Below are 12,192 nucleotides of genomic sequence, written 5' to 3'. Positions count from 1 at the left end.
GGGCTACATGCCCCCTGTAAGCACTGAGGCACGAAGCTTGGTCTTGCTACCATTTGATAGACACGGGCAGCCCATAAGTGGCTGGACCTTTGTCCTCTCTACTCCATCGGCCCTTTGAAAAGGAGAAAAATTTATGAAGACACACCTTGCCATATTTATAAGTACTTTTGAGATAGCTGATTACCGTACTGTGATTTACAAGGTGCCTCTAGGGTTATCCAAATTAAATTCTATTTATTAAATAGGAGACCATATACAACATATATAGCCTAAACCATGGGTGTCAAACTCATTTTAGCTCAGGGGCCACATAGAGCAAAATCTATTCCCAAGCGGGCTGGACCGGCAAAATCATGGTATATAACTTAAAAACAACAACTTCAGATTGTTTTCTTTGTTTAATACTGTCCAAAATAGGACAAACACAAGAGCACTATTAATCACAAAACACTTCAAGTTAACTGAAAATTCTGAGGACAGAGAACACGCAATGTCTCAGTGATTCACAGAACCAAACCACAGAACTATATCAGGGTGACATTTCTCAGGCAGAAATGTAGATAAAAATGATAAAACTTTATTGCCCAGAAAACTGCAAGAACCACATTCACAAATCAAGAATAGGTTAAATATACAAATAAAATAAATTAAGAACAATAGCACATCAACATATCAGCAAAAAGCTGTAGCCTGAGCTCAGTGTATACAAAATAGTGCAAACATAACATCACTGTTAATAATAAATCATTTCAATTTATTTGAAAGTTCTGATGTCCATGCTTTCATCACTTGCAACTGAAAAAGCAATAAAAGCCTTGACTTTGTTTTTTAACTGGCTGTCCAAATCCACTGAAAGATCAGAAATCCTGTCTGCGATGGTGTTTCTTGTCAGGCTGATATTTGCAAAAGCCTGTCGCTTTTCAGGGCACACGATCTCCGCTGCCTTCACCATGCAGGTTTTTATGAATTTACCCTCACTAAATGGTTTTGAAGCCACCGCGATTTCTTTAGCAATAAGGTAACTAGCTTTGGCCGCAGCGTCACTGATGTCTCAGCTGTAAGTAAAAACGGACTGCTGTTTCTTTAGACTAGAAAACAGTTCATCCACCTTCTCTTTTCTCTGCTGTCCTTGAAAGTTATCATATTTGTGGGCGTGAAAACTCACATAGTGGCGACGAAGGTTATGTTCTTTCAGCACTGCAACATGTGAACACAACAAACATACTGCTTTCCCATTCACTTCCGCGAAAAAATAAGAGGATGACTATCTTTCTTGAAACACTCTGCACTCGGTGTCTACTTTTCTCTTTTTTGACAGTGACATTTTGGGGCAGTGAGGGTGAAAAGCATAAAATGCTAAAAGTAGAAACCGTAATAAATCGCGCGGGCAAAACACAAAAGAGCTCATCCGATTGGCTCTTGTTTGACCTACTTGCCCTGCCCTATTATAAACAGGTTGCTTGCTTATAATTGCTATTGCGCCATCCAATGGATGCATTTAGAACAGCAGTTGACTGAAAAATTCCAGTTCATTTTTATACTTTACGTAATCATCTCTCGGGCCGGATTAAACCCTTTTGGTTTGGCCTGATCCAGCCTGCGGGCCTTACGCCTGACATCTCTGGCCTAAACTGTCAAATCAAAATAAAAATCAAAACCAGTAAATGGGACAAGATTAATATGGTGAATTAAGATTAAGATGGACTTTATTCATCCCCGTGGGGAAATTGAATTATAGTAGCAGCGAATGCAGAGTAACGAGACAGAAAAAAATAAATACAGATAGATTAGAATGTTATAAGCATATATACAGCATATATTATAAGCATATATATAATATATACATAATATAATATATACATATTATAAGCATTATAAGCATATATACATAAATATAGAATAAATTAGAAATAAAATTACAACATAAACATTACACAATTATTGTTGAGTTGGTTTGAGTGAATTATAGAGTTTAATGGCGGACGGCAGGAATGACTTCCTGTACCGTTCCTTGGAGCAGCGAGGCTGCAGGAGTCTGTTGCTGAAGCTGCTCCTCAGTTTGTCCACTATGTTATGGAGGGGGTGGGAGGGACTGTCCATGATTGTCCGCAGTTTCAACACCATCCTGTCCCTCACCACCTCGTCCAAGTTATCAAGTCTACAGCCAACAACAGACCCTGCCTTTTTGATGAGTTTGTTGAGTCTGTTGGCATCCTTTGCTTTAATGCCTGCAACCCAGCACACTGCAGCAAAGAAGATGGTGCTAGCCATGACAGACTGGTAGAACATCTGGAGCATCCTGCTGCAAACACTGAAGGACCTGAGTCTCCTGAGGAAATAGAGTCTGCTCATGGCCTTCTTGTAGACAGCATCGGTGTTTGTGGACCACTCCAGTTTATTGTCCAGCTGGACACCCAGGAACCTGTAAGATGGGACTAGTTCCACTTCTTTCCCACTGATGCAGACTGGGGAGGGTGGGGACTTGCTTTTTCTGAAATCCACCACCATCTCCTTCGTCTTGGTCACGTTGAGCTGCAGAAGGTTCTCCCTGCTCCACCTGACAAAACTCTCCACAAGGTCCCTGTATTCATCCTCCTGTCCATTCTCCACACACCCGACTATGACTGTGTCATCCGAGTACTTCTGGAGATGACATGTCTCAGAGTGGTACTGGAAGTCGGCTGTGTAGGTGGTGAACAGGAATGGGGAGAGCACAGTTCCTTGAGGAGCTCCTGTGTTGCTCATCAGGGGGTCGGACACACAGCTCCGCAGTCTCACAAACTGTGGCCGACCTGTCAGGTAGTCCTCGATCCAAGAAACAAGGGGAGCATCCATCTGCATCTTCTCCAACTTCGCCCTCAGCAGTCTTGGCTGGATGGTGTTGAAGGCAGAAGAGAAGTCGAAGAACATGACCCGCACTGTGGTGTTTAGTCTGTCCAAGGAGGAGTAAGCCCTCTGCAGCAGGTATATCACTGCGTCATCAACCCCCACCTTGGGCTGATAGGCAAACTGCAGAGGGTCCTGAAAGGGGCTCACCAGAGGTCTGAGGTGTGACAGCACCAGCCGCTCCATGACCTTCATAATGTGGGAGGTCAGTGCTATTGGCCTGTAGTCACTCGGTGCCACAGGATGGGTCTTCTTTGGCACCGGGACCAGGCAGGATGTCTTCCAAAGCACTGGGATCCTCTGAAGATGAAGGCTCTGGTTGAACAGGTGCTGCAGTATTCCACACAGCTGCCTGGAGCAGTTCCTCAGCACTCGTGGGCTGATGCCGTCCGGTCCGGCAGCCTTTCTCTGGTTGAGCCTCTCCAGCTCTCTCCTCACCTGGCCAGACGTGAAGGACAGTCCTGTCGGGGGGATGGGTGACATGCTGGGATCCATGTAGGGTGTCAGCAGGGGGGAGGGGGAAGAAGTTGGCAGAGGTGTTAGGGGCTCTGGGAGGTGTGAAGGGGACCCATTGTTATCCAGAGGAATATTGGGACAGCTGGGGGAGGGGGAGCTAGAGTCAAACCTGTTGAAAAACTGGTTCAACTCATTGGCTTGGTCCACGTTCCCATCAGCTGAGCGTATTCCTTTCTTCTGGAAGCCAGTGATCGTCCTCATCCCACTCCAAACATCCCTGGTCTGGTTCCTCTCCAGTCTCTCCTCCAGCTTCTTCCTGTAGGCATCCTTGCTCTCCTTCAGACTGCGTTTCAGTTCCTTCTGTACACTCCTGAGCTCAGCCGGGTCCCCAGCAGTGAAGGCCCTCTTCTTCTTATTCAAAAGGGCCTTCAGGTCACTTGTCACCCATGGTTTGTTGTTTGGGTAACAGCGTACCTTCTTGGTGGGGACGGAGTTCTCAGTGCAGAACTTGATGTAGTCGGAAACACAGTCTGTCAGTCCATCCAGGTCCTCACCATGTGGTTCACAGAGAGCAGACCAGTTGGTGGTCTCCAGGGCATCCCGCAGACAGTCCATGGCACCATCTGACCATTTCATAACAGTCCTCACAGTGACTGGTTGCTGCTGAACCACAGGTGTGTATGATGGGGAGAGCAGCACGAGATTGTGGTCAGACTTGCCTAGCGGAGGGAGTGCAGTGGAGGTGTATGCATTGGTGATATTAGCATACAGTAGATCCAAAGTCTTCCTGTCTCTCGTGCTGCACTGGACATACTGGTGGAATGTAGGGAGAGTGGACTTAAGGGAGGCATGATTGAAGTCCCCTGTGATGAGGATAAAGGCTCCGGGATGTTTAGTCTGCAGGTCAGCCGTGACAGAGTGGATGACGTCACAGGCCGAGTCCGCTTTACCGGTCGGAGGAATATAAACGGTGATGGCGATGACGTTAGTAAACTCCCGTGGCAAATAGTATGGACGGAGTCCGATAGCAATAAGTTCCACGTCGGGACTGCACACGCGCTCCTTGACGTGAATATGCTCCGGGCTGCACCACCTGTTGCTAAGGAACACGGCCAGTCCCCCTCCTTTCTTCTTACCGGCCGCGGTGGTGTCTCGGTCCGCTCGCACGGTGGTGAAACCAGCGATCGTCACATTAGAGTCCGGTATCAGTCCATGGAGCCATGTCTCCGTGAAACACATGATACTGGCCTCTCTGTACTCCCGCTGGGTCCGTGTGAGCGCCTCCAGCTCGTCCATCTTATTTGCCAGGGACCTGACATTCCCCGTTATGACCGCGGGGACGCAGGGTTTAAAACGTCGCCTCTTCATCCTCTGTTTAACTCCAGCCTTAGTCCCTCGTTGTTTCCTCCTCACCTCCTTAGGGATTTGGGGCTTCTCTCCGACCACAAAGGATGGTGGTCTTAGAGCCATCAGCTGGTCGCGTGTATAGACAATACCGCTCCGCTTCTTGGCACAGCTGATGGGGGCCGCGAATAACCCAAGCACCGCAAAACAGAGAAAAAAGTATTCGAGCCTCCAGAACATGGTGTCTGAATACTCCAGTTGAAAATGGAAAGAAAGAAAGAAAATCCAAATAGAAAAGAATGTAAACAAGTATAGAAAACACTACGAAAGTTTAAAAAAGAACAATTAAGTTTAGGGAGCTGCTACTACTGGCTGCCGCCTGAGACAGCGCCATTTTAGGATTAGGGTTAGGGTTAGGTTAGGGTTAGGGTTAGGGTTAGGGACAGAATTGGGTTAGGGTGATCATTGTTGTTGTAAGCAAAATTTCTAATCATAAATTAGAATTAATTTCATTGTCATGCTTTTAAGCCTTTAGGTGCTGCTGTATTTGTTTTGATGCCAAAATTCTCACCGTGGTCACAGTAAACACAATCAAAAATATAAAAGTGAAGTGTAGAAAGGGTACCAAACCATGCTAATGCTGTGGTTGAATAGCGTTTGTCATCCAAACAGAACATAAGAGTAAACATAATGAATGTTATAATGTTAATCAAATCTGTCTTTGCTCTCTCTCTCTCTCTCTTAGTAAAATCTATAATTATAGAGCCAGTGGTCTTGATTACATTACTGCTGAACACCTAAACTATGCGAGCTGTTGCACTGCTCTCTTTATGTTTTACTGCTTTTATAATTACATATGGCTTTCTGTTTTGTTAGTGCCAATTGGTAACGACAAAGCTGGAAAATAGACAGCTACAGGCCAATTGTTCTTACCAGCATTTCGTCTACACTGACAATCAGTGTGGTTGTCCATGTCATCAAATAATGTTCCCTGGGCATCTCCTTGAGGTCCACCATTTTTTTTGAGTGCATGCAAACAAATTGAAATGCACAAAATGTGGTGTATCATTCAGGGTGCAATGAATAATCAACCATAAGTCAACAAAAATCAATAAAATTAGATGCCAGCTATTTTAATTATTATCTATTATTCATTTGCGATGGCACCACCTGTGTTTTGTGTACTGTAGAGCTGCACTAGACTTTGTTCCTTGATTACTTTACTTAAATGCTGCTTTTTATATAATGGTAGCATTTTTTTTTTTAACCAATGTTTGACAATTTTTTCCCCCAAATTATCTGAGATGAAAGGGTTAAACATCAACGACCTCTAGAGGGCATTCAAGACTAGCCAGAAGTTCAAAGTTCAAATAGGACAACCAAAATAACGGGATGGAAATAACATAATTGTCAATTATATCATTCTCATTAAATTACTTCAATATAATAAATTACTTTTCTGTAACAAGTGTACTGCACATCCCACATTTCTGACATGGTAGTTTGTAGCTGAAATATTAAAGAAATAAAAAAATGTTGTTGTCCAAAATCACATCTATACTAATGACACACGGTTATTTTGCTTTGAGCAAAAAATATCATATCACCATCCTTGTCGAGTAGAGGATAGAGTTGATCCATTTGTGTGGTTACTGGTGAGATAGCTGTAGTGACACATATCCATAGAATAGAGAAGTGAGCTGTGCCATTGCTGCACTGAGTACGATCTTTTACTCCTCTGTTGTTGCATCTTTCTCGTTGGGCTGTCGGTGGGGTCCAGCGGTGAGTCCTCAAAGCAGAAGCAGTCCCTCTGGACTGCAGGGAACTCGGGAACAGGAGCAGTCCTCCAAGACTGCGGGGAGCACGGGTGAGGCTTCCATCTGAGGCTGTGTTGTTAGGAATGAATGTGCAGCAATGTTCTCCAAACATAGCGCACACTCCTCATCTTGTCCGACTCCACGTCTGAGTCGCACAATCAGGAGGAACAACATTTCTTTCCCTCCTCTTCTCAGGTTCAGACGGGGTTCAGCCGTTGCTGGACCTATACAGGCCATCAGCCGTTTACGGACAAACCGTCACTGCGCCCTTGTTTTCACCTGGAAGTGTCCGTTGTTTCTTACAGTGGGAAAGATGTATCCACGAGGGTTGTTCCGCTATCCGCATCGCTGTAGGTGTCTTCAGCAGGATCTGGAACGGACCTTCCCAGCGTGGCTCCACTTGGCTCTTCGAATGCGCTTCAACCACACATAGTTTCCCACGTCAATGCTGTTATCTTCTTCCTACGGAGGAAAAGGCATATCTGGCAGATTATTTGTTCTTTGAATATCTTTTGCTTGCTGCATACTTCTCATGTAATCTTCTACTTCATCATCTCCTGTTTGTTCCCTCCTCTTGAGACATGGCAAGGCCCTCACATTTCTCAAAACAAAGGAAAATGCAACATGATCATATGAAAAATAATGCCGCAATCACATTGTGACTTTTTTGACATTTTCTTCACGAGCAAACGTCACTTTGAGTCAGGATACACATTTTTCTCAAAACAAAGGAAAATGCAACATGCTCATATGAAAAATAATGCTGCAATCACATTTTGCCTTATTTGACATTTTCTTCACGAGCAAACGTCACTTTTGGTCAGGAGACACAAATTTCTCAAAACAGAGGCGAATGCAACATGATCATATGAAAAATAATGCCGCAATCACATTGTGACTTTTTTGACATTTTCTTCACGAGCAAACGTCACTTTTGATCAGGAGACACAAATTTCTCAAAACAGAGGCGAATGCAACATGATCATGTGAAAAATAATGCTGCAATCACATTTTGCCTTATTTGACATTTTCTTCACGAGCAAACGTCACTTTTGATCAGGAGACACAAATTTCTGAAAACAGAGGTGAATGCAACATGATCATCTAAAAACTCATGCTGCGGTCACATTATGACGTTTTTGACGTCTTCTCGTGGGGAAACCATCACTTTTGGTCAGGAGACACATTTTTTTCAAAACAGAGGTGAATGCAACATGAGCACCTGAAAACTCATGCTGCGGTCACATTATGACGTTTTTGACGTCTTCTCGTGGGGAAACCATCACTTTTGGTCAGGAGACACAAGTTTCTCAAAACAGAGGTGAATGCAACATGTTCATCTGAAAACTCATGCTGCGGTCACATTATGACGTTTTTGACGTCTTCTAGTGGGGAAACCATCACTTTTGGTCAGGAGACACATTTTTTTCAAAACAGAGGTGAATGCAACATGATCACCTGAAAACTCATGCTGCAGTCACATTATGACGTTTTTGACGTCTTCTCGTGGGGAAACCATCACTTTTGGTCAGGAGACACATTGTTTTCAAAACAGAGGTGAATGCAACATGATCATCTGAAAACTCATGCTGCAGTCACATTATGAAGTTTTTGACGTCTTCTCGTGGGGAAACCATCACTTTTGGTCAGGATACACAAGTTTCTCAAAACAGAGGTGAATGCAAAATGATCATCTGAAAACTCAGGTGAATGCAACATGATTATCTGAAAGCTCATGCTGCGGTCACATTATGACGTTTTTGACGTCTTTTCGTGGGGAAACCATCACTTTTGGTCAGGAGACAGAAGTTTCTCAAAACAGAGGTGAATGCAACATGATCACCTGAAAACTTATGCTGCGGTCACATTATGACGTTTTTGACGTCTTTTCGTGGGGAAACCATCACTTTTGGTCAGGAGACACAAGTTTCTCAAAACAGAGGCGAATGCAACATGATCACCTGAAAACTCATGCTGCGGTCACATTATGACGTTTTTGACGTTTTCTCGTGGGGAAACCATCACTTTTGGTCAGGAGACACATTTATTTCAAAACAGAGGTGAATGCAACATGATCATGTGAAAACGTATGCTGCAGTGACATTATGACTTTTTTGAGGTTTTCTCGTGGAGAAAACATCATTTTTGGTCAGGAGACACATTTATTTCAAAACAGAGGTGAATGCAACATGATCATGTGAAAACGTATGCTGCAGTCACATTATGACTTTTTTGACGTTTTCTCGTGGAGAAAACATCATTTTTGGTCAGGAGATACATTTATTTCAAAACAGAGGTGAATGCAACATGATCACCTGAAAACTCATGCTGCGGTCACATTATGATGTTTTTGACGTCTTCTCGTGGGGAAACCATCACTTTTAGTCAGGAGACACAAGTTTCTCAAAACAGAGGTGAATGCAACATGATCATCTGAAAACTCATGCTGCGGTCACATTATGGCATTTTTAACTTCTTCTCGTGGGGAAACCATCACTTTTGGTCAGGAGACACAAGTTTCTAAATACAGAGGTGAATGCAAAATGATCATCTGAAAACTCAGGTGAATGCAACATGATCATCTGAAAACTCATGCTGCGGTCACATTATGATGTTTTTGACGTCTTTTCGTGGGGAAACCATCACTTTTGGTCAGGATATACAAGTTTCTCAAAACAGAGGTGAATGCAACATGATCACCTGAAAACTCATGCGGTGGTGACATTATGACGTTTTTGACGTGTTCACGTGGGGAAACCATCACTTTTGGTCAGGAGATACATTTATTTCAAAACAGAGCTGAATGAAACATGATCATGTGAAAACGTATGCTGCAGTCACATTATGACTTTTTTGACGTTTTCTCGTGGCGAAAACATCATTTTTGGTCAGGAAACACATTTATTTCAAAACAGAGGCGAATGCAACATGATCATGTGAAAACGTATGCTGCAGTCACATTATGACGTTTTTGACGTTTTCTCGTGGAGAAAACATCATTTTTGGTCAGGAGACACATTTTTCTCAAAACAGAGGTGAATGCAACATGATCATCTGAAAACTCATGGTGCAGTCACATTATGACGTTTTTGACGTCTGCTCGTAGGGAAAACATCACTTTTGGTCAGGAGACACATTTATTTCAAAACAGAAGTGAATGCAACATGATCATGTGAAAACGTATGCTGCAGTCACATTATGACCTTTCTGACGTTTTCTCGTGGAGAAAACATCATTTTTGGTCAGGAGACACATTTATTTCAAAACAGAGGTGGATGCAACATGATCATCTGAAAACTCATGCTGCAGTCACATTATGACGTTTTTGAGGTTTTCTCTTGGAGAAAACATCATTTTTGGTCAGGAGACACATTTATTTCAAAACAGAGGTGGATGCAACATGATCATCTGAAAACTCATGCTGCAGTCACATTATGACGTTTTTGACGTCTGCTCGTGGGGAAACCATCACTTTTGGTCAGGAGACACATTTATTTCAAAACAGAGGTGAATGCAACATGATCATCTGAAAACTCATGCTGCAGTCACATTATGACGTTTTTGACGTCTGCTCGTGGGGAAACCATCACTTTTGGTCAGGAGACACATTTATTTCAAAACAGAAGTGACACATTTATTTCAAAACAGAGGTGAATGCAACATAATCATGTGAAAACGTATGCTGCAGTCACATTATGACGTTTTTGACGTTTTCTCGTGGAGCAACATCATTTTTGGTCAGGAGACACATTTATTTCAAAACAGAGGTGAATGCAACATGATCATGTGAAAACATATGCTGCAGTCGCATTATGACTTTTTTGACGTTTTCTCGTAGAGAAAACATCATTTTTGGTCAGGAGACACATTTATTTCAAAACAGAGGTGAATGCAACATGATCATGTGAAAACTCATGCTGCAGTCACATTATGACGTTTTTGACGTCTGCTCGTGGGGAAACCATCACTTTTGGTCAGGAGACACATTTATTTCAAAACAGAGGTGAATGCAACATGATCATGTGAAAACGTATGCTGCAGTCACATTATGACTTTTCTGACGTTTTCTTGTGGAGGAAACATCATTTTTGGTCAGGAGACACATTTATTTCAAAACAGAGGTGAATGCAACATGATCATGTGAAAACGTATGCTGCAGTGACATTATGACTTTTTTGAGGTTTTCTCGTGGAGAGAAACATCATTTTTGGTCAGGAGACACATTTATTATTTCAAAACAGAGGTGAATGCAACATGATCATCTGAAAACTCATGCTGCGGTCACATTATGACGTTTCTGACGTTTTCTTGTGGAGGAAACATCATTTTTGGTCAAGAGACACATTTATTTCAAAACAGGTGAATGCAACATGATCATGTGAAAACGTATGCTGCAGTCACATTATGACTTTTTTTATGTTTTCTCGTGGAGAGAAAACATCATTTTTGGTCAGGAGACACATTTATTCAAAACAGAGGTGAATGCAAATAATCATGTGAAAACGTATGCTGCAGTCACAATATGACGTTTTTGACTTTTTCTCGTGGAGAAAACATCATTTTTGGTCAGGAGACACATTTATTTCAAAACAGAGGTGAATGCAACATAATCATGTGAAAACGTATGCTGCAGTCACAATATGACGTTTTTGACTTTTTCTCGTGGAGAAAACATCATTTTTGGTCAGGAGACACATTATTTCAAAACAGAGGTGAATGCAACATGATCATGTGAAAACGTATGCTGCAGTCACATTATGACTTTTTTGACGTTTTCTCGTGGAGAAAACATCATTTTTGGTCAGGAGACACATTTATTTCAAAACAGAGGTGAATGCAACATAATCATGTGAAAACGTATGCTGCAGTCACATTATGACGTTTTTGAAGTTTTCTCGTGGAGGAAACATCATTTTTGGTCAGGAGACACATTTATTTCAAATCAGAGGTGAATGCAACATGATCATGTGAAAACGTATGCTGCAGTCACATTATGACTTTTTTGACGTTTTCTCGTGGAGAAAACATCATTTTTGGTCAGGAGACACATTTATTTCAAAACAGAGGTGAATGCAACATGATCATGTGAAAACGTATGCTGCAGTCACATTATGACGTTTTTGACGTCTGCTCGTGGGGAAACTATCACTTTTGGTCTGGAGACACATTTATTTCAAAACAGAGGTGAATGCAACATGATCATGTGAAAACGTATGCTGCAGTCACATTATGACTTTTTTGACGTTTTCTGGAGAGAAAACATCATTTTGGTCAGGAGACACATTTATTTCAAAACAGAGGTGAATGCAACATGAATCATGTGTGAAAACGTATGCTGCAGTCACATTATGACTTTTTTGACGTTTTCTCGTGGAGAAAACATCATTTTTGGTCAGGAGACACATTTATTTCAAAACAGAGGTGAATGCAACATAATCATGTGAAAACGTATGCTGCAGTCACATTATGACGTTTTTGAAGTTTTCTCGTGGAGAGAAACATCATTTTTGGTCAGGAGACACATTTATTTCAAATCAGAGGTGAATGCAACATGATCATGTGAAAACGTATGCTGCAGTCACATTATGACTTTTTTGACGTTTTCTCGTGGAGAAAACATCATTTTGGTCAGGAGACACATTTATTTCAAAACAGAGGTGAATGCAACATGATCATCTGAAAACTCATG

The 12,192-nt window shown here is 42.3% G+C and overlaps 2 protein-coding genes across 2 annotated transcripts in view; one reads left to right on the top strand and one right to left on the bottom strand.

Annotated features, from left to right (window-relative positions):
- Nucleotides 1-12,192, top strand: part of reep3b (receptor accessory protein 3b) — a 269,693-nt gene that overhangs the window by 176,603 nt on the left and 80,898 nt on the right. The gene's annotated exons all lie outside the window — the stretch shown is intronic.
- On the bottom strand, nucleotides 1,846-4,926 carry LOC130538503 (uncharacterized). The gene is made up of 2 exons (XM_057056152.1): nucleotides 4,580-4,926; nucleotides 1,846-4,502 (listed from the first exon to the last, which is right to left on the bottom strand). Exons 1-2 carry the CDS (start codon nucleotides 4,659-4,661, stop codon nucleotides 1,939-1,941), a joined length of 2,646 nt encoding a protein of 881 aa, XP_056912132.1. The 5' UTR covers nucleotides 4,662-4,926; the 3' UTR covers nucleotides 1,846-1,938.

The sequence above is a fragment of the Takifugu flavidus genome, chromosome 1, assembly GCF_003711565.1.
Source record: "Takifugu flavidus isolate HTHZ2018 chromosome 1, ASM371156v2, whole genome shotgun sequence".
Classification (NCBI taxonomy): domain Eukaryota; kingdom Metazoa; phylum Chordata; class Actinopteri; order Tetraodontiformes; family Tetraodontidae; genus Takifugu; species Takifugu flavidus.
The sequence above is the reverse complement of the archived record's forward strand: the minus strand, read 5'-3'. Positions and strand labels throughout refer to the sequence as shown.